The sequence below is a fragment of the Pseudopodoces humilis genome, chromosome 32 (assembly GCF_049639895.1).
Source record: "Pseudopodoces humilis isolate 2021_Gansu_Grassland_sample_001 chromosome 32, ASM4963989v1, whole genome shotgun sequence".
NCBI lineage: Eukaryota > Metazoa > Chordata > Aves > Passeriformes > Paridae > Pseudopodoces > Pseudopodoces humilis.
Window position 1 is genome coordinate 1,689,432 of NC_142231.1, and position 23,740 is coordinate 1,713,171.

The following is a 23,740-nucleotide window of genomic DNA, read 5'->3' on the forward strand; positions in this document are numbered from 1 at the left end:
AGGACCCCCGGAGCTGTGGGACAGACCCCGGGACCCCCAGGACCCCCGGAGCGGTGGGACTGACCCCGGGACCCCCGGAGCTGTGGGACAGACCCCGGGACCCCCAGGACCCCCGGAGCTGTGGGACAGACCCCGGGACCCCCGGAGCTGTGGGACTGACCCCGGGACCCCCCCAGGACCCCCGGAGCTGTGGGACAGACCCCGGGACCCCCGGAGCTGTGGGACTGACCCCGGGACCCCCCCAGGACCCCCGGAGCTGTGGGACAGACCCCGGGACCCCCGGAGCTGTGGGACTGACCCCGGGACCCCTCGGTGCCCCGGGAGCCCCGCACGGAGCCCCGGGCGTGTGGCAGGAGCAGAGCGGAGCCGGCACCGGGGACAGCGGGACCGGGAGGAGCCGCCGGGGCCAGGGACAGCTCTGGACCCCTCAAAGCTTTTCCCCATTTCCCCCAAATTGCGGCTCCGGGAAGAATCCCTGGATATTTCCTGGATTTCCGATCACTCCAGTTCGATTTTGCTCCTTGGCGGTTTTCCATAATTTGGGGCTATTCCAGGCTGTTCCCAGAATTCCCAGTAAAAGCCGGATTTGCTGCCAGGCTCTGGCCTGGGGCCAGGCTTGACACGTGGGGACAGAGACATTTCCCAGCATTTCCAGGAGTTTTGGGCGCTTCCAGAGCTCCAAATCCGCCCTCAGAAGGGTTCAAGGACAGCAATTCCCGAAAAACGCAGCGGAGCGCCGGGAATTTCCTTCTTCCTTTCCAGCCTGTTTTAGAAATAAAAATGACGCTGCCCAGTCCCTTTTCCCACGGAATTCCCTCTATTCCCAGTTTCCCATCCTGGTGGCACTGGACAGGTCCGGGGTGCTGACCTGGAGCCATTTGGGTTTCGCGGGAAATTGGAGCCTCGGGGTTGATTTTTGGTGGAGACCCAAAGCTGCTCCGTTTGGGCTCGGGGGTCGCGGGGTCGCTGTCGCCCCCCGAGCAGGGACACGCTGGGGACACCCCCGGGGGGCTCCGGGGCAGGGACGGGGCGGAGCTGGGGGGGATTTTTTGGGATTCCCCGGGAAATGGCGGCGCGCGCCGCCCGCCGGTGACGTCACACACCACAGCCAATGGGGATGCAGGGGGTGGGCGGGGCCGCGCTCGCGGTACCCGGATGTTGGCGGGAAGGGGGCGGGGCCTGTTCAGTCCCAGTTCAGTCCCAGTCCAGCCCCAGTTCAGTCCCAGTTCAGTCCTGCCCCAGTTCAGTCCCAGTCCTGCCCCAGTTCAGTCCCAGTCCTGCCCCAGTTCAGTCCCAGTTCAGTCCCAGATCAGTCCCAGTTCAGTCCCAGTCCTGCCCCAGTTCAGTCCCAGTCCTGCCCCAGTTCAGTCCTAGTCCAGTCCCAGTTCATTCCCGCCCCAGTTCAGTCCCAGTTCAGTCCCAGTTCAGTCCCAGTCCTGCCCCAGTTCAGTCCCAGTTCAGTCCCAGATCAGTCCCAGTTCAGTCCTGCCCCGGTTCAGTCCCAGTTCTGTCCCAGTTCAGTCCCAGTCCTGCCCCAGTTCAGTCCTAGTCCAGTCCCAGTTCATTCCCAGCTCAGTCCAGTCCAGCCCCAGTCCTGCCCCAGTTCAGTCCAGTCCAGCCCCAGTCCTGCCCCAGTTCAGTCCCAGTCCTGCCCCAGTTCTGTACCAGTTCAGTCCCAGTCCTGCCCCAGTTCAATCCCAGTTCAGTCCTAGTTCAGTCCAGTCCTGCCCCAGTCCAGCCCCAGTTCAGTCCCAGTCCAGCCCCAGTCCTGCCCCAGATCAGTCCCAGTTCAGTCCAGTTCCAGTCCAGTTCCAGTCCGCCCCCATTCCGCTCCCAGCACCACCCAGTCCCGTCCCAGTCCGTTCCCAGTTTGCCCGCTGGAAGCTCCGCCAGGGAACGCCCGGACGCCGCTGGCCCCGCTCCCCGCCCCGGGCGGCAAATTCCCAGTTTGTCCCATTTATCCCTGGAACTGGGTCGGGCGTTGCCCCGGGACGAGTTTCGTTCAGTAATCAAAGAGGAATTAAATGCACCAGAATTTGGCGGCGGATGTCAGGGGACTCCTCTTTTCTTACAGATTTTCCTTTAAAAATAACCCCAAAACCCAAGGAAAAAAATTTCTTTGTGAAAAAACTGTGGGGAAATCGGAGGAATTTGGGTGAAAAAGGAAGAAATCGGGGTGAAAGACGAGGAGTTTTGCAGTGAAATAGGCGGGACTTATTCTGGGGGGACCAGGAATTTTGGGGAAAACAAAGGATTTTGTATGAAGCGGGAGGAATTTGAGGTGAATTAGGTGGAACTGCGATGAAAAAGAAGGAATTGGGGGTTGAAACTGGAGAAATTTGGGGTTCCCTCTTACAAATATGGGGGGAAAGGGATTCTCCGTGTTGTTAAACAAAATGAATTTCACAATATTGAGGGGGGAGAAGGGGTTGAAGGAAGCCCCGCCCAGGCCACGCCCATTTGTGGGCGTGGCCTAAGAATGCCCCGCCCACTACGTGGGGGCGTGGCTTAATGACCCGCCCCGCCCCTCACCGGGCTCGGCGCGATGTAAACATGGCCGGGCCACGCCCCCTCCATTCCCAGCCAATCAGCGCCCGGTGCCCGTTTCAAGGCTCCCCCCGGCTCCGCCCCCCCCCCGCCCGTAGCGCAATCACGGCCGCGGCCCCGCCCCTGCCCCGGTGCGGGGGCACCTCGAAACCGCCGCGGCCCCGTTCCCTCCGGTGGGCGCGCGCGGCCCCCCCGCCCCCCCCCCGCCCCCCCCCGGGCCGGGGGGGGGCGGGGGCGGCGGGGAGGGGGGGGGGGGGGCGGGGCTGAGCCCCCCGGGCGGGGGGAGGCGGTCACCGGGAGGGGCCGGCGCGTGTGACCCCCCCGCCCCGTGTCCCCCGTTCGCTGTCACCCTCCTGTTGATGTCCTCCCCGGGACGCCTCCGTCCGCCCCGCCGCTCCCGGAGGCGCTGCCGGGGGAAGGGAGTGGTGCGGGGACAGCTCCGCTGTGGGGACACCCCGCCCCCGGTGACCCGGTGAACGGGCGGTGACAGCGGGAGCAGCCGGGGGATGGAGGGAGCCGGGAGTACCGGGGAGTCCGGGGGGGCTTCGGAGGCCGCAGCCCGGTTCAAGTAATCCAGGATAGGCTGTTCCAGCCCGGCCTGTTCCCGGTTACTTGTCCCGGGAGGTGGCTGGTGACGTCACGGAGGGGGGGACAGGGGGGGACACGGGGGGGGGGCAGTCCCGTGGGGGGGAGGGACGGGGGGGCTGCAGCGTCTCTCGGTGGGTGTCGGGCCCAGCTTCTTCACCCCAACTCCAGCAGCTCCACTCCTGATCCCCCCCAGCCACCCGTTCCCTGTCCCACTCTGTCCCTGTCCCCTCCCGACCCCTCCTGTCCCCACCTGTCCCCCCATCCCCACCTGTCCCCCTGTCCCCCCCTGTCCCCACCTGTCCCCTGTCCCCACCTGTCCCCCTCTGTCCCCACCTGTCCCCCTCTGTCCCCACCTGTCCCTGTCCCCCCCCGACCCCTCCTGTCCCCACCTGTCCCACATCCCTCACCCCTCTCTGTCACCCCCCCGTCCCTTGAGACCCCCCAACACCCAGCCCAGGGGGTGTCAGGGATGGGACGGGGGTGTCCCCACAGCCCCACCCCGGGACCAGCTGTGCCCCCATTCCTGTGCCCCCACATCGGGGTTCAGGCTCTTTGGGGTCAGATTTGGGGCACTTTTTTGTATGGATTTGCCATTAAAAACCTGCAGGAGAGCGAGAGCTCCTGGGGGAGCTGGGAGGGGACAGGAGAAGTTTGGGGGTGCAGGGGGAGCATTCCATGGGGGAGGGGCAGGGGGGCACGGGATGTTGGGTTCCCCCTTCTCCTCCCAACAAAACATCTGGGCTGGTTCTGCACCTTTATTCAGCCTCGTCCCCCCAGAGCGTGGGGGAGGCTGGCGCTGCCCCCAGCCCGGCACGGGGGGCGGGGGGCACAGAGTGTGTCCCCCCGGGGGGAACAGCGAGGGGCTGAAGCCCCCTGAGCCACATCCCTCAGCCTGGGGGGGCAGGGGGCTCCTGGGGGGGCTCCTCCCCGCACTGGAAGCGCAGGAAGTCCCAGACCTGGAGCCCCCCCCGGTCCCGGAGGTACCGGCCCAGGGGGACCCCCGGCTCCAGGAGGGACCCCTGTGCCAGCAGCCGCGTCTCCGTGTCCCCCCCCAGCTCATCCTCGGGGGTCCCCAGGGCGGTGGGCGCCATTCCCACCACGTGCTGGGCCACCCTGCGCCCCAACTCCTGCAGCTCGGGCGAGGGGGGCCCCGGCTCCGGCCCCCCACAGGCCACCAGCGCCCCGTAGGTGCCCATGGCCACGGGGGGCCCGGGGGGCACCCAGCCGTGAGCGTAGGTGGCCACAAAACCACCGGGGGCCCGGAGCCACCCGGCCCGGCGCAGGGCCAGGCGCTCACCCAGGCGGCCTGGGGGGGACAGAGAGGGGGGGGTCACGACCGGACCCCCCAAAAATGGGGGGTGGGGAGCGGTCATGAGCCCCTCACAGAGAGCAGAACCCCCTGGAAAGGGTCACAGAGCACCCTCCCCCAGCCCGGAGCTTCCCCAGGAACCACCCCAGGGGCTCTGCCCCTCCCAGTGCCAGCACAGGGACAGGGACTGGGAGCACTGGGGGCACTGGGACTGTCAGGATTTTGGGGCATTGGGGGCTGTCAGGTTTTTGGGGCACTGGGGGCTGTCAGGATTTTGGGGCACTGGGGGCACTGGGGGCTGTCAGGATTTTGGGGCACTGGGACTGTCAGGTTTTTGGGGCACTGGGGGCACTGGGACTGTCAGGATTTTGGGGCATTGGGGGCTGTCAGGTTTTTGGGGCACTGGGGGGGTTATCTGGCATCACTGGGGGTTCAGGGGACTTGGGACCTAAAGGAAGGGACAAAGAGGCAAACTGGGATTTGCATAAAAAGGGCACTGAGCAGACTGGGATTGGCACAAATGGGGCACTGGACAGACTCAGAGGAGCACGACACATACTGGGAGGGGCACTGGGCATACTGGGACGTACTGGGAGAGGCACTGGGGTCCCTGCTCACCCATAACCAGCGCCAGGTGGTCACTCAGCAGGTCCCCCCTGTCCCCTACACGCAGCTGGGCCAGTTCATCCTCTCGCAGGAGGTGCTGGGGGGGAGAGGTCAGAGGGGCACCCCAACACCCCCAGGCACCCCCCAAACCCTGCCCCAGCACCCCAACACCCCCAGGCACCCCCAAACCCTGCCCCAACACCCCAACACCCCCAGGCACCCCCCAAACCCTGCCCCAACACCCCAGGTACCCCCAGAACCTCTCCTAACATCTCAACACCCCCCAACAACCCCACACTCTCTGTGCCACCCCAATCTCCCAAATATTCCCAGCACCCCAAAGCCCCTCTGACACCCCAAAGCCCCTCTGACACCCCAAAACCCCTCTGACACCCCAAAGCCCCTCTGACACCCCACCTTGGTGCCCGAGGCCCCCTGGCAGTGCCCCAGGACCCCTCTGGCCGCCATCTCCACGAGCTGCTGGAAGTCGGGGGTCCTCGCCACGAAATCCGTCTCGCAGTTCACCTGGGGGACACGCAGTGACTCCGGGGGCACCGAGACCCCCCCCGGGAAACCGGGCTCCCCCCAGACCCCGTCACTCACCTCCACCATGACGGCGGCCGAGCCCTCGCTCAGGACCCCCACGAGCCCCTCCCGTGCCCGGTGAGCCCCGGGGGCCGCAGCTCGGGCCCAGCCCCGGCGCCGCGACTCGGCCTCGAGCCAGGCCTCGGCCTGGGGGGGACAAACGGGAGGGGACGGGCTCATCCCAGCGACCCCCGTCACGGACCCGTCCCTGCCCCCCCTGCGACCCCCGGAGTGCCCCCCGCCCCCTCCCACCCTCCAGCTCCACATCCCCTCTCCTGGCCCGCCCTCCCCATGGTCCCGGGTCCCCTCCCGGGATTTGTGTTCCCCTTTGGAGCCCCCCGGGTCCCCTCCCCCGCCCGGGTCCCCCCCGGTGCCGCCCCCACCGCAAGTGACCGGCTGTTTCTCGCCCGAGCCCCCCCGGTCCCGTCACCTGCCGCAGGTCGCCCCCCGCCCGCTGCAGCGCCTCCCGGCAGCGCATCACCGGCTGCCCGGTGCGCGCCCGCAGCTCCCGCAGCTCCCGCAGCGCCGGGGGGGCCGCGCTCAGCCAGCGGCCCGGGGCGGCCTGCGGGGAACGGCGGCGGCAGCGGCAGCCCCGCAGCAGCGGGCCCGGAGAGGGGTCCCGCACGCCCGGGGGGGGGTGGTCTGGGGGGGTCCCGGGGAGGGCCCGGTTGGCTCGGGGAGTGTCCCGGGGGGGGGGGGTCCGGGGGCGGGGGGAGCACGGGGTGGTACCGGAGGGGGGGTGGGAGAGGGCAGAGCGGTGGCGGGGGGTGCTCGGGGACAGGCGGGGGGATCCCGGGGCGGGGGGATCCCGGGGCGGGGGGATCCCGGCATGGGGGGGTTCCGGGATGGGGGGGGATCCCGGGATGGGGGGATCCCGGGGCGGGGGGATTCCGGAATGGGGGGTTCCGGGATGGGGGGATCCCGGGGCGGGGGGATCCCGGGATGGGGCGTTCCGGGATGGGGAGGTCCCGGGGCGGGGGGGTCCCGGGGGTCCCGCTCACCCGCGCCGCCCCCCCGAGCGCGCCCAGCGCCGCGCGCTGCATCCCGGCCTGCCCGCGGCGCGCCGCGTGACGTCACGGCCCGTTTGACGTCACGACCCGGCAATACGGGCGCCGGGAAGGGTCAGAGCGCGGGATTGGCTGCACTTGTGTGACGTAAGCGTGGGTGCGACGAGGCCGCGGGATTGGCTGGGGGGGATTTTGGGAGGGGGGAGCTCGAACTGCCCGGCCCGAACCCCCCCGCACCAGAGAGACCCCCCTTCCTTGCACAGCCCCACCCCCCGGGCCCTTAGAGCGCCCCCAGCCCTGACCCGTCCCCTGCACACCCTCATAGAGCCCCCCCCGACCTCCGAACCCCCCCCGATCCTCACAGACCCCCCCCAAACCTTCCAAAACCCCCCCGATCCTCACAGACCCCCCCAAACCTTCCAAACCCCCCCCGATCCCCACAGACCCCCCCAAACCTTCCAAAGCCCCCCCGATCCTCACAGACCCCCCCAAACCTTCCAAAGCCCCCCCGATCCTCATTGACCCCCCCAAACCTTCCAAAACCCCCCCGATCCTCATTGACCCCCCAAACCTTCCAAAGCCCCCCCGACCCCTCCAACCCCACCCCCCCTGCCCTCCCAGAGCCCCCCCCCCCCTTGTCCAGCTGCCTCCCCCAGCCAGTCCCGGGTCAGCCCCCCCGGCTGGATCCCCCCACCCCAAATCACACAAATCACCCAAATCACACAAATCACTCACCCAAATCACACAAATCAATCACCCAAATCACCCGAATCACACAAATCACACAAATCAATCACCCAAATCACACAAATCACACAAATCACACACAGCCGGCTGAACCGAGACCCCCTCGGGAGCTTTTAATCCTCCTCCGTCCCCCCCCAGCCCCCCGTCAGAGACCCCAGGCCGGGCTGCGCCCCCCTGCCCTGATCCGGGGGGGCTCCCCCTCCCTCCCGGGGGGTCACCGCGTAGATCTCGATGTCCCCCTCGGGCTCCCGCCGCAGCAGCCGCACCCCAAAAAACGGGGGCAGCATCTGGCGGAAGAAGCGGGAGGCTCCGGCATCGCCGCCCCGCAGGCGGGCGCTGAGCAGCGCCTGGGCCGGGGGCACCACGAGGTGCCGGAGGGTGCCCAGGAGCGGGGCGAAGGCGCGGGGGTCGTACACGATGTCGGAGCCCAGGATGAGGTGGAATTTGGGGGGGAAGCGGCGCTGGTCGCGCCCCCAGCGCAGCGCCCGCACCCGCGGCGCCCCCGCGCCCCCCGGGAAGTTCCGCCGCGCGTTCTCCCGGAGCTGCGGCAGCACCGGCGGCCGGTCCGTGAGCGTCACCTCCGCCCCTGCACGGCAGCGCGCCCGTCAGGGGGGCACGGTAACCCCCCAGACCCCAATTAACCGTGGGTCAGAGCCGCCACCCCAAAATCCCAGCGAAAGCTCCCCGATATCCCGAGAAACCCCGGGTCAGAGGGACCTCCCCAAACCCTCCCCAGCCCAAAGAAAACTCGAGTCAAAAGGGAGGTTAAACACCCGGGGACCCCCGGATCCAAATAAACTCCAGGGCTGCTCACTCCAGTTTCCAGTTCTGTACTGGGCAGGGGAATGGGGAGCCCCCCAATCCATGGGTGCCCCCCCAGCCCAAGGGTGCCCCTCCCCGGCCCCACAGGTGTCTCCACCCTTTCCACAGGTGCAGCCTCAGCCCACAGGTACCCCCCAAGCGCACAGGGGTGCCCCCCGAGCCCCCCAAACCCCCTGAGTGCCCCCAGCCCCGCCCCGTGCCCCCCGCACCCAGCATGGCAGCGAAGATTCCCACGATGCCGGTACCGGCCCCCAGCTCCAGAACCCGCCGCCCCGCCAGCTCCAGGTTCTGCTCGCCCAGGAACCGGCACAGGGACAGGGCCTGGGGGGGCACAGAGCGGGGCTGGGGTGCGGCACTGCCGGGGGAACCCAGCCCACGGAGCCCCCCTGAGCGGGGGATCCCCTCCTGCGGATCCATAGGGACAAACCCCATCCCCAGGGCTCCTCCACCGCTTCCTGTGCCTCCTCCCAGGGTCATCCCCATCCCCGGTGACCCCCAGCACCACCGGTGGCCACCACCGCCCCAGGATGCCCGGGACACCCCCGCCCGCAGCAGCCCCATCTTCTCAGGGTGCCCATTCCCGGTGTCCCCACCCCCTCCGATGTCCCCCGTTCTCTCGAGGTTCCTCCCATGACTCGGGACCCCCCCTCAGCCTCACTCCAGGTGCCCCCCGCGATGTCACAACGCCCCCATTGTCCCCCGGACCCCCCTGGTACCGCCGTTCTCTCGGGGTCCCCCAGCGCCCATCCCTCCTGCCACCCCCGGGATGTCGCGTGTGTCCCCGCCGTGCCCCCCTCGCCGTCACTCCCGGTACGCCCGGGATGACCCCTCCCCCCCTCCCGGTGTCCCCGACATCCCCGGACCCTCGGGATCCCCCGGCTTTCCCCATCACCCGGTGTTTCCCGGAACCTTCCCGGAACTCGGCGTCCCCCGGGATGTCACCTACACCCCTGGAACTTCCCCCGTGTCCCCCCCCGGTGCCGCTCACCGCCTCCCAGACGGCCCCGGCGGGCCCGAGCCGCGGCCCGTGGTGCTCCGCGATGTGCAGGACGCGCCCGCACAGCCGGAACCGGCGCCGCTCCGGGAAGAGCTCGGAGAAGAGCGCGGGGTCGCGGGGGAACACGGCCCGCAGCGCCGCTTCTGCTTCTTCTTCTTGTTCCTCTTCCTCTTCCCCTTCCTCTTCCTCTTCCCCTTCCCCTTCCCCGTTCTCTTCCTCTGCCCCCCGCCCCCCCCCGGTCCCCACGTGGCTCCCGGGCGCCGCCATCGCAAAAGGGGCGTGGCCGGACCGAGCCCCCGAAGCTGATTGGTCGGTGCTGGTTAAGCCACGCCCCCTCCGCGGGTGTTGTGCCTCCGCCCACGGCGCGCGCTCGGTCCCAGCCCGCGGTCCCGGGGAGGGTCCGGTGTCCCCCGGTGTCCCCCGGTGTCCCCTGCCCCACCCCCGTGTCCCAGTCTATATCCGGTGTCCCCTGGAGGGTCCCCGCTGTCCCTTGACCTGTCCCTTCCCCATCCCGCTGTCCCCTCATGTCCCTTGCTGTCCCCTGCCGTGTCGCCCCGTTCCCTCCTCAATCGCGATGTTCCTCGGTGTCCCCAGTGTCGCCTGCCCCATGCCGGTGTCAGCGGGTGGGTCCTCATGTCCCCTGCTCCATCTCTGGTGTCCCCAGGCCAGTCCCCAGTGTTCCTTGCCCATTCCCGTGTCCCCTGTCCCCTTCTCTCCTCCCCAGCACAGCAGAGCTCGATCCCGGTGTCCCCCGCCTCATCCCGGTGTCCCCCGCCCCATCCCGGTGTCCCCTGCCCTATCCCACTGTCCCCCGCCCCATTCCGGTGTCCCCTGCCCCATTCCGGTGTCCCCTGCCCCATTCCGGTGTCCCCTGCCCCATTCCGGTGTCCCCCGCCCCATTCCGGTGTCCCCCGCCCCATTCCAGTGTCCCCTGCCCCATCCCGGTGTCCCCTGCCCCATTCCAGTGTCCCCTGCCCCATTCCAGTGTCCCCTGCCCCCATGCCCTGTCACCTGCCCTATCCCCAGTGTCCCCAGGCTATCCCTGGTCACCCCCAGTCCCAGCCCCTTTCCTTCTGTCCCTTCCTGCTCCTGTCACTGTCCCATCAACACCAGTGCCACCAGTACCACCACAGCCCCTGGGGCCCTGGTGTCCCTGATCCCAGTGTCCTTGGCCAGGGTGTCCCCAGCCCTGTGTGCCTCATCCACTTGTCCTTGGTTCCTGTGGTCCATGTCCCGATGTCCACGTCCCTGTCACACCCGTGTCCCCAGTCCCAGTGTCTCTGACCCCCTGGTGTTACTGGTCCTAACCCAGCCACCGTGTCCCCAGCCCTGGTGGCCCTGGCCATGGTGTAACTGGCCCCACGTCCCTCATCCTGATGTCCCTGGTCCCACATCCCTGTCCTTGCTGTCCCCTTGCTGTCCCTTATGCACTCCTTGTCCTTTCTGCCTCCAGCCCCGTGTCCCTCACCTGTGTCCCCCTGCCCTGGCTCACCCCTGTCCCCATCCCCATCCCCTGTCCCTGTGTCTGTCCCTATCCCCGTCCCCATCCCTGTCCCCGTCCCCATCCCTGTCCCTGTCCCCATCCCTGTCCCCTGTCCCTGTCCCCATCCCCATCCCTGTCCCCTGTCCCCTGTTCCCCTGTCTCTGTCCCCGTCCCTGTCCCCGTCCCGGGAGGGGGACACGGTCCCCACCTTCCTCCCGTTCCCGGTGCCCCCCCCGTGCCGCCCCTCCCGGTGTTCCCGGTTCGGGGCGTCACGGCCCCGGTGCCAGCTGAGCCGGGGTGACCCGGGGGGTCCCGCGGGGTAATGAACAACCGCTAATGAAGCCGCTAATGAACAACCGGGCCCCGGCGGGACCCCCCGCGCAGCAGCGTCACCTCCTGCGTCACCGGGTTAATGGTGGCCCTGCTGTCCCCCGGGGGGGTCGGGGCGCCGGGGGAGGGGTCGGTCCCTGTGCCCAGCCCGGGACTCCCCGGCCGGAGCCGTTCCCGGAAGGGCCGGAGGGAGCGGACGGGACGGGCGGGTCTGGCCCCGCATTGCCCAACCCCCCCCGGGGCTTTCCAGAAATCGCCCCCGGCCTGGCCGCAGCCGAATTCCCCAAACGGACCCGAGCGGGAAGAGCCCGCGGGGCGGGGGAGGAACTGGGAACACTGGGGGTGCTGGGAACACTGGGAGTGCTGGGAACACTGGGGGATCTGGGAACACTGGGGGTGCTGGGAACACTGGGGGTGCTGGGAACACTGGGGGGGTTGGGAACACTGGGGGTGCTGGGAACACTGGGAGTGCTGGGAACACTGGGGATGCTGGGAACACTGGGAGTGCTGGGAACACTGGGGGTGCTGGGAACACTGGGGGTGCTGGGAACACTGGGGGGGACTGGAGAGACTGGGGGGGTTGGGAGGACTGGGTGGCACTGGTGGCACTGGGAGGGCACCGAGGAAACTGGGAGCATGGGGGTGACTGGAAGGACTGGGACACGCTGGGGAGCACTGGGGGCACTCGAAGCACTGGGAGCACAGGGAGCACCAGGCTGGGTGCTGTGGGAGCACTGGGAGGTCACTGGGAGGTCACTGGGAGCACTGGGAGCACTGGGAGCACTGGGAGCACTGGGAGGTCACTGGGAGCACTGGGAGCACTGGGAGCACTGGGAGGTCACTGGGAGCACTGGGAGCACTGGGAGGTCACTGGGAGAGCACTGGGAGCACTGGGAGGTCACTGGGAGCACTGGGAGCACTGGGAGGTCACTGGGAGCACTGGGAGAGCACTGGGAGCACTGGGAGCACTGGGAGGTCACTGGGAGCACTGGGAGCACTGGGAGGTCACTGGGAGCACTGGGAGCACTGGGAGGTCACTGGGAGGTCACTGGGAGGTCACTGGGAGCACTGGGAGGTCACTGGGAGCACTGGGAGCACTGGGAGCACTGGGAGGTCACTGGGAGGTCACTGGGAGCACTGGGAGGTCACTGGGAGCACTGGGAGGTCACTGGGAGGTCACTGGGAGCACTGGGAGGTCACTGGGAGCACTGGGAGCACTGGGAGGTCACTGGGAGCACTGGGAGCACTGGGAGGTCACTGGGAGCACTGGGAGAGCACTGGGAGCACTGGGAGCACTGGGAGGTCACTGGGAGCACTGGGAGCACTGGGAGGTCACTGGGAGGTCACTGGGAGGTCACTGGGAGCACTGGGAGGTCACTGGGAGCACTGGGAGCACTGGGAGCACTGGGAGGTCACTGAGGTCACTGGGAGCACTGGGAGGTCACTGGGAGCACTGGGAGGTCACTGGGAGCACTGGGAGCACTGGGAGGTCACTGGGAGGTCACTGGGAGCACTGGGAGGTCACTGGGAGCACTGGGAGGTCACTGGGAGCACTGGGAGCACTGGGAGCACTGGGAGCACTGGGAGCACTGGGAGCACTGGGAGGTCACTGGGAGCACTGGGAGGTCACTGGGAGCACTGGGAGCACTGGGAGGTCACTGGGAGCACTGGGAGGTCACTGGGAGCACTGGGAGGTCACTGGGAGCACTGGGAGGTCACTGGGAGCACTGGGAGCACTGGGAGGTCACTGGGAGCACTGGGAGGTCACTGGGAGCACTGGGAGCACTGGGAGGTCACTGGGAGCACTGGGAGGTCACTGGGAGGTCACTGGGAGCACTGGGAGCACTGGGAGGTCACTGGGAGCACTGGGAGGTCACTGGGAGCACTGGGAGGTCACTGGGAGCACTGGGGTCACTGGGAGCACTGGGAGCACTGGGAGCACTGGGAGGTCACTGGGAGCACTGGGAGGTCACTGGGAGCACTGGGAGGTCACTGGGAGCACTGGGAGGTCACTGGGAGCACTGGGAGCACTGGGAGGTCACTGGGAGCACTGGGAGCACTGGGAGCACTGGGAGGTCACTGGGAGCACTGGGAGCACTGGGAGGTCACTGGGAGCACTGGGAGCACTGGGAGCACTGGGAGGTCACTGGGAGCACTGGGAGCACTGGGAGGTCACTGGGAGGTCACTGGGAGCACTGGGAGCACTGGGAGGTCACTGGGAGCACTGGGAGGTCACTGGGAGCACTGGGAGCACTGGGAGGTCACTGGGAGCACTGGGAGCACTGGGAGGTCACTGGGAGCACTGGGAGCACTGGGAGGTCACTGGGAGGTCACTGGGAGCACTGGGAGCACTGGGAGCACTGGGAGGTCACTGGGAGCACTGGGAGCACTGGGAGGTCACTGGGAGCACTGGGAGCACTGGGAGGTCACTGGGAGCACTGGGAGCACTGGGAGCACTGGGAGGTCACTGGGAGCACTGGGAGGTCACTGGGAGCACTGGGAGCACTGGGAGGTCACTGGGAGCACTGGGAGGTCACTGGGAGCACTGGGAGCACTGGGAGCACTGGGCCGACAGGGGGCGCTGTGAACTCGGGGGCAGCCGAGGCTCGCCCCGCTGGCAGGTTGCTCGTGACGTCACAACCCCGCGCCGCTCGGTGACGTCACACCCGCGCCGCGCGGTGCTGCCATGGCGGCGGAGGAGGAGGAGGCCGCGCTGCCGCCCCAGAAGCGCTTCTACCGGCAGCGCGCGCACTCGAACCCGCTGGCCGACCACACCCTGCGCTAGTGAGTGCGGGGACCCCCGGGAACCGCCCGGGACGGGTCCCGGGACCGCCTCAGCGCCCGCATCGGGACCCCCCCGGCCCGGGACCCCGGTCATGGTCCCGTGTGGCGCCTGACCGCCGGGAACAGCCGGGCTGGATCCCCCTCCCCATCCCCTCCCGGTCACACCGACCGCGTCCCCCGCCCTTCTGTCTCCCCCGTGTTCCCCCGCCCCCGGTGAGGCGGTTCCAGCCCCCGGTGCCGCCGCTCCGGTTCCCGGCAGTGACGGCCCCGCGGTGCCCGCAGCCCCCCCCGCCCTCAGGACATGGACTGGGCCTCGCTGTTCCCGAGCTTTTTTCCGCCCGACGCCCCCCCCGGGACCCCCCCGGCCCGCGTGGAGTTCGCAGACGTGGGGTGCGGCTACGGGGGGCTGCTGGGTGAGCACGGGGGGCTCGGGGGGGCTCGGGGAGGCTCGTGGGGCTGGGGGGCACGGAGGGGCTGGGGGGGCTCGGGGATCTGGGGGGTCTCGGGGCGCTGAGCGCCTGTCCCCGCAGTGGCGCTGGCCGAGCGCTTCCCGCAGACGCTGTCGCTGGGGCTGGAGCTGCGGGGGAAGGTGGCCGCGTTCACCCGCGCCAGGATCCGGGCGCTGCGGGCGGCTCAGCCCGGCCGCTTCGGCAACGTGGCCTGTGTGAGAGGCAACGCCATGAAACACCTGCCTCACTTCTTCCACCGAGCCCAGGTGAGACCCCCCGAAACCCACAGCAACCCCCCAAAACCCACAGCAACCCCCCAAAACCCACAGCAACCCCCTGAAACCCACAGCAACCCCCCGAAACCCACAGCAACCCCCCAAAACCCACAGCAACCCCCCAAAACCCACAGCAACCCCCTGAAACCCACAGCAACCCCCCAAAACCCACAACAACCCCTTGAAACCCACAGCAACCCCCAAAACCCACAACAACCCCTTGAAACCCACAGCAACCCCCCGAAACCCACAACAACCCCCCAAAACCCACAGCAACCCCCCAAAACCCACAGCAACCCCCCAAAACCCACAACAACCCCCCAAAACCCACAGCAACCCCCCAAAACCCACAACAACCCCCCAAAACCCACAACAACCTCCCCAAAACCCACAACAACCTCCCCAAAACCCACAGCAACCCCCCGACAGTCCCTGGAATTTCTGTGTTCTCTGAACCCGCCCTGAAGCCCCCCCAAAGCCTCGGGAGCCTCTGAAGCACCTTCCCCGCTCCTTCCCCCCGTCCTCACCCCTGGCCCAGGCTGTGCTCAGCACTGGGGTTTGGGGGGTCTGCGAGGGCTGGTCCCAGTGGGGCTCTGACCCCCCCGACCCCCCCATTTTCCCCCCAGCTCTCCAAGCTGTTTTTCCTGTTCCCTGATCCCCATTTCAAGCGCACGAAGCACAAGTGGAGAATCATCAGCCCCGCCATGCTGGCGGAGTACGGCTACGTGCTGCGCCCCGGGGTGAGTCCCCAAACCCTCAGGGGACCCCAAAACCTCCTGACCCCCCTCAGAACCCCCTGACAGCCCCGGGGCTCCCTCCCACACCCCCATGTCCTTGCACCCAGGGGTCCCCAATTCCCCCTGACCCTCCCCAACGTCCCCAGGGGTTCCTGAATTCCTGGGATTGTTGGGGGGGGGGGGTCCCAGCCTTTCTGGGAGCGGGAGGTTTTGGGGTGTCCCTGATTTTGAACTCTCCCAGGGCCTGGTGCCCACGGGGGGGGTCGGGGTGTCACAGTGTTTTTGGGGTGTCCAGGGCCTGGTGTACACGGTGTTTTTGGGGTGTCCAGGGTCTGGTGTACACGGTGTTTTTGGGGTGTCCAGGGCCTGGTGTACACGGTGTTTTTGGGGTGTCCAGGGTCTGGTGTACACGGTGACAGACGTGCCTGAGCTGCATCAGTGGATGCTGCAGCATTTTGGGGAGCACCCCCTGTTTGAGCCCCTGCCCCCTGCCCAGCTGGTGAGAGCAACTGGGGGGGCACTGGGGAAAACTGGGGGGCACTGGGGGGTGTCGAAGAGTGCAGCAGCACACTGGGATTGAGTGGGGGCTAAACTGGGGGGCACTGGGGGGGGGGGGGGACACCGGGGGGCAGCGGGGTTAATGGGGGGTACTGGGTGAGTGACTGGGGTTTATGGGGTGGCACTGGGGCACAGTGGGAGGTTCCCTGGAGGGGCAGCGTGGGGTCACTGAGGAGGTCGCTGCTGTCACCGGGCTGTCCCTGACGCTCCTGTGCTGCCCCCGGTGGCGCCCGCAGGCCGCGGACCCGCTGGTGCCGCTGCTGCCGTCGGTGACGGAGGAGGGACAGAGGGCCCGGCGTGCGGGACGCCCCCCCTGCACCGCCGTGTTCCGCCGCCGCCCCGACCCCCCCCCGGGGGGACCCTGACCCGCGGGGAGGGGCCGGACCCCTCCCTCCCGCAGCCCCGTTTTGTAATAAAGCCACAAAACGTCCCCAAGCCTGGTCTGGCCGGTGTCCCCCAGACACCGCTCGGGGGGTGGGGGTATCTCGCGTCCCTCCCCCACCCCACGGAGGCTGCCGGGAATCGCCCCCTCCACGTCCAAAGCGGTGAGGTTGGAGCCGGTTCCTGCCTCAGTTTCCCCATCGCAGAAACCCCCCCGGGGGGGGTGACAGTGACATCCCCGAACACACCCGGGGGCTTTCCAGCAGCCCCGCCCGGTGCTGCAAGGCGGAAATTCCCAGGAATCCGGTACTGGGGCGGGGGGGGCAGCCGTGTGTCCCACCCCCCGAGCCCCCCAGCGGAACCTGGGCTGGGACCGACCCCTCCCTGGGGCTGCCCGCGGGACTGGGGCCACTGGTGGAACTGGGAGTGCTGCGTGTCCCCTCCCAGCGTGGGGACCGGCACCCCCCAGCCCCTCCCAAAATGCTCCCCCGGGGGGCCACACCCGGTTTGGGGGTGTCACCGGGGGGATTTGAGGTTTGGGTGTGCCCCCGGGAGGGCTTGGGGGTGTCCCCGGGGGTTTGGGGGTGTCACCGGGGGTTTGGGGGTGTCCCCGGGGGGTTTGGGTGTGCCCCCGGGAGGGCTTGGGGGTGTCACCGGGGGTTTGGGGGTGTCACCGGGGGTTTGGGGGTGTCACCGGGGGTTTGGGGGTGTCCCCGGGGGGTTTGGGGGTGTCCCCGGGGAGTTTGGGGGTGTCCCCGGGGGGTTTGGGGGTGTCCCCGGGGGTTTGGGGGTGTCACGGGGGGGTTGGAGGTATCCCCGGCTGGGTTTGGCGGTGTCCCGGGGGGGTTTTGGGGGTTCGGGGCCGTGCGCGCCCCCGGTTCTGCCTCGGCGTGTGCGCGCCCTGGGGGCGGGGCTGCGGAACCGCGCCCTGCCGCACGCTGATTGGCCCGAGGGTTCCTTTATGCAAATGAGCGCGCGGGGGGCGGGAAGGGCTCAGAGCTGGGGGCGGGGCTTAGCTCGCAGTTTAATGTTGTGGGCGGGGTTAATGCTCCGGTGGGGGGGGCTTAGCTCGCAGCTCGGTGTTGTGGGCGGGGTTAATTCGCGGGGGGCGGGGCTTCCGCGCGGGGGGCGGGGCCAGCCCGGCTGCACGTGGGCGCTATAAAGCCCCGGCCCGGGGCCCCCCCTGCAGTCGAGGCTCGGCCCCGCTCTCCCCCCGGGTCCCACCGGCTCCCCCCGGGTCCCCCGCCGGCTCCCGCACCCCCCCGGGCCCTCCCCCCCACCCTCCCGCATCCCCTGGTGTCCCCCGGTGCCACTCGAGCCCCCGGTGACAGCTATGTCCCCCAGCCTGCGCCTGCCCGCCCGGGCCGCCCTGCTGTCCCACTCCCTGCCCGAGTCGGGGGTCCCCCGGGATCCCCCAGCCCCCGCTGCTGCCTCTCCTCCGCCCCGCACCCCGCACCCCCGGGGTCCCCCGGAGCCCTCGCGCCCCCGGGGCCTGGCCGAGATGCCGGGGCCGAGCTCCACCGCCTTCATCTTCGAGCTGCTGTGCCGAGGAGGGGTGCGGAGGCTGCATGAGATGCAGGTAAATGGGGCTTGGCGGAGGCAGGGGGACCCCATTCCCATTGCTCTGGAGCCTGGGGGAATCCTGCTCCCACTGCCCTGGGCTATGGAGGAGGTGGGGGGACCTTGGTGTCACAGTCCTGGCTTGCAGGGGACAGGGTGTACCTCAGTGCCACCACCCCGGGTCTCGGAGGGGACAGGAAGGACCTTGGTCGGCCAAGCTGGAGGTGGGGAGGGGAGAGGGACGCTGATCTCTGGGGCTGGGTGGGTTTGGGACATCCCAAGCTGGTCCCCAGGACTTGTTGGGGTGGTGCTGGGACCTGCTGGGGGGCAGCAGCGGCACCGGGGACGGGGTCACCCCCGGAAGGGCACAGAGGGACAGGGACAGGGCCACCCCCAGGTGGGCGGTGAAGCCCTAGACCAGGTCACCCCTGGGGAATCACTGCAGGTTTGGGAGCACGGGAACGCCAGGACCTCCCCTTGTGCTGCAGCTGCTCCTGCAGCAGCCCCGGGCACCTGCCCGTCCCCCGGTGTGACCCCCGGTGTGACCCCCGGTGTGACCCCCGGTGACCCCCGGTGACCCCGATCTCCCCTTACCCCCAGCCTGGGTGCTGGTTCCAGCTGAGGACAGTGGGGGAGGCCGCTGTGACCCTCTGTGTTCCCCCCCAGAATGACAGCCCGGTCCCACTTCGGGCCACTGTGACCCCCCGTGTCCCCCCCAGGTTCACGGGCGGTCCCGGTTCGGGCCGCTCTGGAAGGCCCGGTTCGGGCCGGTGCTCACGGTGCACGTGGCCGACCCCGCGCTCGTGGCTCAGGTGCTGCGGCAGGAGGGGCCCGAGCCCCGCCGAGCCCTGAGCTGCCCCTGGAAGGAGCATCGGAGCCTCCGGGGGGTGCCCGGGGGGCTCCTCACCCTGTGAGTGCGCGGAGGGGGCATTTATGGGGGGCTGACAGGGGCTGGGGGCTGCTCGGGGGGTCCGGGAGGTGGCCATGGGGGGCTCGGGGGTTGTCCAGGGGGGTCTTTGGGCTGGGGTTGGGGTTTGGAGCCTTGATGCGGGGGGCCGGGGGCGGCGCGGGGGGTTGGGGGATGCACGTGGGATTTGGGGGGTTGACACTGAGGAGGGGGGGTCGCACAGGGACCCTCAGGGCTCCCCATGAGCTGGGGGTGTCCGTAGCCCCAGGGGCTCCCCCCGCACCCGTTCCGGGAAGGGCCCGTGGGGTGGGGGGGGGGCCGGGGGGGCTCAGGCGGGATTCAGCCCCGCCCCCCCTCCCCCTGCCCCCCCGCCCCCCACGCAGGATGTGAGTAACTGCCCGGGGGGAGCCCGGCCCCCGCGTGGGCAGGGGGAGGGACCCCAAACCCCTGCGCAGCCCCCACCCCCCCGCTGTCCCCCAGCCCCCGCCGTGGGCACGGGGACCCGGTGACTCTCACAGGTGCCCCTGATCACACCTGGGGGGGGCCCTGGCACTGCCTCGTGGGGAGACCGTGTCCCCCCTGTGTCCCCCGTGTCCCACCTGAGTCCCCCGTGTCCCCATTCCCCGCCCCTCACTTCCCCTGTGCCCATCCCCCACCCGTGTCCCTGTCCCTCACCCTGGGTGTGTCTCTGACCCCCCCTCGTGTCCTGGCACCCCCCATGTCCCCCCATGTCCTTGTCCACCCCGTTTCTGCATGTCCCCACGTGCCATTACCTGTGTCCCTTGTCCCTGCCATGTCCCTGTCCCCCCATCCCCCTCTGTGTCCCTGTCCCCCTCCTCCCGCCTGTCCCCACGTCCCCTCCATGCCCGGTGTCACCCGTGTCCCCATTCCTCACCCCTGTCCTGCGTCCTCCACCCACATCTGTCCGTCTGTCCTCTGCGTCCTTCGTGTCCCCGTGTCCCTCGTGTCCCCGCAGCCCCCGTGACGCGTGTCCCGGTCCCCAGGGAGGGCGAGGCGTGGCGGGGGTCTCGGCGGGTGCTGGCGCGGGGGCTGCTCCGCCCGGGGGCTGCCGAGGCCTTCGCGGGGCCGGTGGCCGCCGTGGTGGCCGAGCTGGTGGCGCGGCTGCAGCGGCTGCGGCGGCAGCACCCGCGGGGGATCGTCCCCGACATCGGCACCGAGTTCAACCGCTTCGGCCTCGAGGGTGAGAGGGGACCCCAAAAGGGGATGGGGCACCCCAAAGGCTGTGACCCCCCCACAGGGACCCCCCCCATAAGGCACCCCAGGGATCCCCAGGGCCCCCAGCAGGACTCCCCGCGTCCCCCAGGTCTCCAGGGCACCTTCTGTCCCCCCAATGTCCCCAGGGACTCTTGGATCCCCCCTCAGTGTCCCCCACCCCCGGTGCTTCCCGTGTCCCCATGTCCCCAGTGTCCCCCCTGTCCCGCAGCCATCTCCTGGGTGCTGTTCTCGTCCCGCCTGGGCTGCCTGGGGGACACCGGCGAGGCCGCCGAGGGTGTGATCCGCTGCGTGGGGGCGGTGCTGGCACTGACGCTGGTGACAATGGCACTGCCCCGTCCCCTCCTGCGCCTCGTTCCTGCGCCCTGGGACGCCTTCTGCCGCGCCTGGGACCAGCTCTTCGCCTTCGGTGAGGGGACACGGGGACAGGGAGGACAGGGGGGACGCGGGGGACACCATGAAGACGTCCCATGGGGACATGGTGCCATCCCACGGGGACACCAGGGCATCATACGGGGACACAGGGACATCCCAGAGGGGTGTGGGGATGTCCCATGGCTATAGGGACCCTCCTGCTCACTTGCAGCTGAGGGGACATGGGGACACACAGGGACATCCCAGGGCCGTGGTGAGGGGACACAGGGGAGGGATATGGGGACATCCAAGGGACACAGAGACATCCTGTGGGGTCACAGGGATGTCCCATGGCCATGGTGACAGTCCCATGCCATCATCCCGCAGCTGAGGGATGCATCGATGGCACGTGGCTGCGGTGACACTGCCAGGGTGCTGTCCCCAGTCAAGGGACTCGGTGACCGTGTGGCCACGGTGGCACTGATGGCTGTTGCTGTCCCCAGCCAAGGGACACGTGGACCGGCGCGTGGCCGAGGTGGCCGCGTGGGGGTCACCGGCCGAGGGGGACACGTGTGTCACCGACCTGCTGGCCCGGGAGCACGTCCCCGTCAGCAGCATCTACGGGAACGTCACCGAGCTGCTGCTGGCCGGGGTGGACACGGTGAGGAGGGGGGTGACACTGGGGTGTCCCTGTTGTCACTGTGGGTCCCGCTGATGTCCCCCGTGTCCCCAGGTGGCCAGCACGCTGGCCTGGAGCCTGTACGAGCTGGCGCGGAACCCGGGGACGCAGGCGGCCCTGCACCGCGAGCTGCTGGCTGCCACTGCCACCAACAGGGGCACCCGCGGTGACAGTGCCACCACCGACAGGGCCACTGCTGCTGCCACCGCCGCTGCGCTGGCACGGCTGCCGCTGCTCCGGGCTGTGGTGAAGGAGACCCTCAGGTGACAGGGACACGGGGGACAGTGATGGGACACGGAAAGGACGTGGGAATGGCGAAGGGGGAGTGGGAGACGGGGACAGGAACACAGAGGGGTACAGGGATGGGGACAGACGGGGGGGGATGGGGACACGGGGATGGGGACACGGGGATGGGGACACGGGGATGGGGACACATGGACATGGGTGAGGGACACGGGGATGGGGACAGGAACAGGGATGTGAATAAAGATGGGAACAAGGATGGGGACAGGGACAGGTCGGGATTGGGATGGAGAGAGGATGAGTTTGGGGATAAAATGGGGACAGGAGTGGGGACAGGGAGGAAGATGGGAAGGAGGATGAGGATGGGGACAAGGAAGGGATGAAGACAAGGATGGGGATGAGGACGTGGATGAAGGTGGGGCCAGGGGTGGGGATGAAGATGTGGATGAAGGGGATAAAATGGGGACAGGAATGGGGACAAGGAGGAAGATGAGGATGAGGGTGATGATGGGGACGAGGGTGAAGAGCAGGACAGGGCAGAGATGAGGATGGGACAAGGAAGGGATGAAGTCAAGATGGGATGAGGACGGGGATGAGGATGAGGAGGACAGGGAGGTGACATCCAGGCGTGCTCCCCTGCAGGCTGTACCCTGTCATCCCGGCCAATGCCCGCGTCGTCCCCAACTGCGACATCCGCGTTGGTGACTACCTGGTGCCACGCCAGGTGAGCTGGGGACGTCGCACACTCCAGGGCTCCCGGTGTCCCCAGGGCATCCCCAGGGTGTCCCCGCTGACCCCCGTGTCCCTGCAGACCCTCATCACCCTGTGCCATTACGCCACGTCCCGCGACAGCCGCTTCTTCCCAGCGCCCGACGCCTTCCGCCCGGAGCGCTGGCTGCGCCACGGGGACAGCGGGGACACGCCTGGGGACACTCCCGGGCACCCCCCCGGCCCCGGGCACCCCCCCGGCCCCGGGCACCCCTTCGCCTCTCTGCCCTTCGGCCTCGGCCCTCGCAGCTGTGTCGGGCGCCGCTTGGCTGAGCTGCAGCTGCACATGGCACTGGCACAGGTGGGTGTTCCCGTCCCCGCGATGTCCCCGCAATGTCCCCGCGGTGTCACTCACCTGTCCCCACTCCCCCAGATCCTGCTGCGCTTCGAGGTGCGGCCGGAGCCCGGGGGGGGCCGCGTGCGCCCCATGACCCGCACCCTGCTGGCCCCCGCCACCCCCATCAGCCTGCGCTTCCTCGAGCGGTGACAGCGGGGACAGCGGGGACAGCCGAGACACCAGAGGCTTTGGAGACCCAGGGACACCGGGGACACTGGGGACACCAGAGGCTTTGGAGACCCAGGGACAGCGGCGGGACCTTGACCCTGGTCCTGACTTCACCACCAGTAATGACACTCACCCCAGTGGTGGCCTTGACACCACAGTGTCCCCAAGGTCATCAGGTCCCTGGACCTTGTGGTGGCCCTGACCCTGTGGGTGACTCCTGGTGACCCCAACTCCAGAACTGGCCCTGACACTGCTGTGGCCCCACAGTGACACCGACCGTGGTGGTCCTGACCCCAGCAGTGTCACAAGCCCTGTGCTGGCTCTGACCCCAAGGTGTCCCCAACCCCGTGGTGACCCCAGCCTTGGTGGTGGCTGTGACCCCAGGGTGTCCCCAGCCCTGCAGCACTCCCCCTCTGCCGGGGGATTTGGGTTTATTTATTGGCCAATAAAGTGATTTTGGGATTTTGCTGCTGCCGGAGCTCCGGTCTCACCTCCCCACCCCCCTCCTGTGACTCAACCCCTCCCCCCCCGTGACCCCCCCGGGCTGGGGATGGGGGGACCGGTCCCGACCTGTCCCGGTGCGCCGGGGGTGACGCGGCCCCGCGGGGGGCGGGGGGAGCCCAGCCCCCTCCCCATGGGGGGGTGGGGGACCCTGAGATCTTCGCGGGGGGAGGGGCCGCGGCCAGAGCGGGGCTCAGAGGGACCCCCGGGACCCCCGGACACCTCACGATACCCATTGGGGGGGAGGGGTGGTGAGTGACCCCCCCCCGGGCGTGTTTGGGGTCAGGGGGGCACCGGGGGGGAGGGGTTGGGGTAACCCAGCAGGGGTGGGGGGCGTCGGGAACCCCCGGACCCCCGTGAGGTTTAACCCGGTCGGTGCCGCCCGCGGTGGGGGGGGGGCAATGTCCCGGGTGGGGGAGGGGCTGACGTCAGCACAGGGGACTCTGGACCCTCGTGGGGACCCTGAGGCAGCCGAGCGTGGTGACCCCCCCTCCCCCAGGTGCCACAGGGACCAGGTGAGCAGGAGAAGGACGAGGGGAGGGTCCCTCGGGCAGGGGAATTGGGAGGGGGCTCACCTGGACACGCCCAACCCCCCGGGGGGGTCACCCCGGGCTGCAAACAGGGCGGGGGGCGCAGGTGGGGGTGGGGCCGGTCCCGGAGCCCCTGGGGGGGGGCACCGGTGTGAAGGGATCACCTCAGGTGAGGAACCTTCTGGAACGGGACAGGTGAGCGCGGGCTCTGACCGGGCCTGGGGGGACCTGGGGGTGTTGGAGACCCCTGAGCCG

The 23,740-nt window shown here is 69.1% G+C and overlaps 4 protein-coding genes across 4 annotated transcripts; 2 read left to right on the forward strand and 2 right to left on the reverse strand.

Annotated features, from left to right (window-relative positions):
* Positions 1-3,875: 3,875 nt before the first annotated feature.
* On the reverse strand, positions 3,876-6,678 carry TSFM (Ts translation elongation factor, mitochondrial). The gene is made up of 6 exons (XM_088068871.1): positions 6,637-6,678; positions 6,066-6,197; positions 5,654-5,782; positions 5,468-5,575; positions 5,063-5,147; positions 3,876-4,441 (listed from the first exon to the last, which is right to left on the reverse strand). The coding sequence occupies exons 1-6, from the start codon at positions 6,676-6,678 to the stop codon at positions 4,023-4,025; spliced, it is 915 nt and encodes a 304-aa protein (XP_087924997.1). The 3' UTR covers positions 3,876-4,022.
* Positions 6,679-7,483: 805 nt separating this feature from the next.
* EEF1AKMT3 (EEF1A lysine methyltransferase 3) lies at positions 7,484-9,475 on the reverse strand. The gene is made up of 3 exons (XM_014260581.2): positions 9,200-9,475; positions 8,421-8,532; positions 7,484-7,975 (listed from the first exon to the last, which is right to left on the reverse strand). Exons 1-3 carry the CDS (start codon positions 9,473-9,475, stop codon positions 7,503-7,505), a joined length of 861 nt encoding a protein of 286 aa, XP_014116056.2. The 3' UTR covers positions 7,484-7,502.
* Positions 9,476-13,615: 4,140 nt separating this feature from the next.
* Positions 13,616-16,254, forward strand: METTL1 (methyltransferase 1, tRNA methylguanosine). The gene is made up of 6 exons (XM_005532056.2): positions 13,616-13,805; positions 14,088-14,218; positions 14,336-14,520; positions 15,156-15,269; positions 15,664-15,765; positions 16,061-16,254. The coding sequence occupies exons 1-6, from the start codon at positions 13,708-13,710 to the stop codon at positions 16,187-16,189; spliced, it is 759 nt and encodes a 252-aa protein (XP_005532113.1). The 5' UTR covers positions 13,616-13,707; the 3' UTR covers positions 16,190-16,254.
* Positions 16,255-17,538: 1,284 nt separating this feature from the next.
* CYP27B1 (cytochrome P450 family 27 subfamily B member 1) lies at positions 17,539-22,583 on the forward strand. The gene is made up of 9 exons (XM_088068858.1): positions 17,539-17,784; positions 18,485-18,675; positions 19,677-19,873; positions 20,117-20,314; positions 20,763-20,920; positions 20,993-21,201; positions 21,824-21,905; positions 21,993-22,250; positions 22,323-22,583. Exons 1-9 carry the CDS (start codon positions 17,539-17,541, stop codon positions 22,434-22,436), a joined length of 1,653 nt encoding a protein of 550 aa, XP_087924984.1. The 3' UTR covers positions 22,437-22,583.
* The last annotated feature ends 1,157 nt before the right edge of the window (positions 22,584-23,740 follow it).

Coding starts and splice junctions, on each gene's coding strand:
- TSFM (XM_088068871.1), bottom strand. CDS start 6,678: ATGCAGCGCGCGGCGCTGGGCGCGCTCGGGGGGGCGGCGCGG. Junction 6,198..6,636: donor CGCTCGGGGGGGCGGCGCGG/GTGAGCGGGACC, acceptor CGTTCCCCGCAG/GCCGCCCCGGGCCGCTGGCT. Junction 5,783..6,065: donor CGGGGGGCGACCTGCGGCAG/GTGACGGGACCG, acceptor TGTCCCCCCCAG/GCCGAGGCCTGGCTCGAGGC.
- EEF1AKMT3 (XM_014260581.2), bottom strand. CDS start 9,475: ATGGCGGCGCCCGGGAGCCACGTGGGGACCGGGGGGGGGCGGGGGGCA. Junction 8,533..9,199: donor CCGGGGCCGTCTGGGAGGCG/GTGAGCGGCACC, acceptor GTGCCCCCCCAG/GCCCTGTCCCTGTGCCGGTT. Junction 7,976..8,420: donor AATCTTCGCTGCCATGCTGG/GTGCGGGGGGCA, acceptor GCTGCCGTGCAG/GGGCGGAGGTGACGCTCACG.
- METTL1 (XM_005532056.2), top strand. CDS start 13,708: ATGGCGGCGGAGGAGGAGGAGGCCGCGCTGCCGCCCCAGAAGCGCTTC. Junction 13,806..14,087: donor GCCGACCACACCCTGCGCTA/GTGAGTGCGGGG, acceptor CGGTGCCCGCAG/CCCCCCCCGCCCTCAGGACA. Junction 15,270..15,663: donor GCTACGTGCTGCGCCCCGGG/GTGAGTCCCCAA, acceptor TGGGGTGTCCAG/GGTCTGGTGTACACGGTGAC.
- CYP27B1 (XM_088068858.1), top strand. CDS start 17,539: ATGTCCCCCAGCCTGCGCCTGCCCGCCCGGGCCGCCCTGCTGTCCCAC. Junction 19,874..20,116: donor CAACCGCTTCGGCCTCGAGG/GTGAGAGGGGAC, acceptor CCTGTCCCGCAG/CCATCTCCTGGGTGCTGTTC. Junction 21,906..21,992: donor ACTACCTGGTGCCACGCCAG/GTGAGCTGGGGA, acceptor GTGTCCCTGCAG/ACCCTCATCACCCTGTGCCA.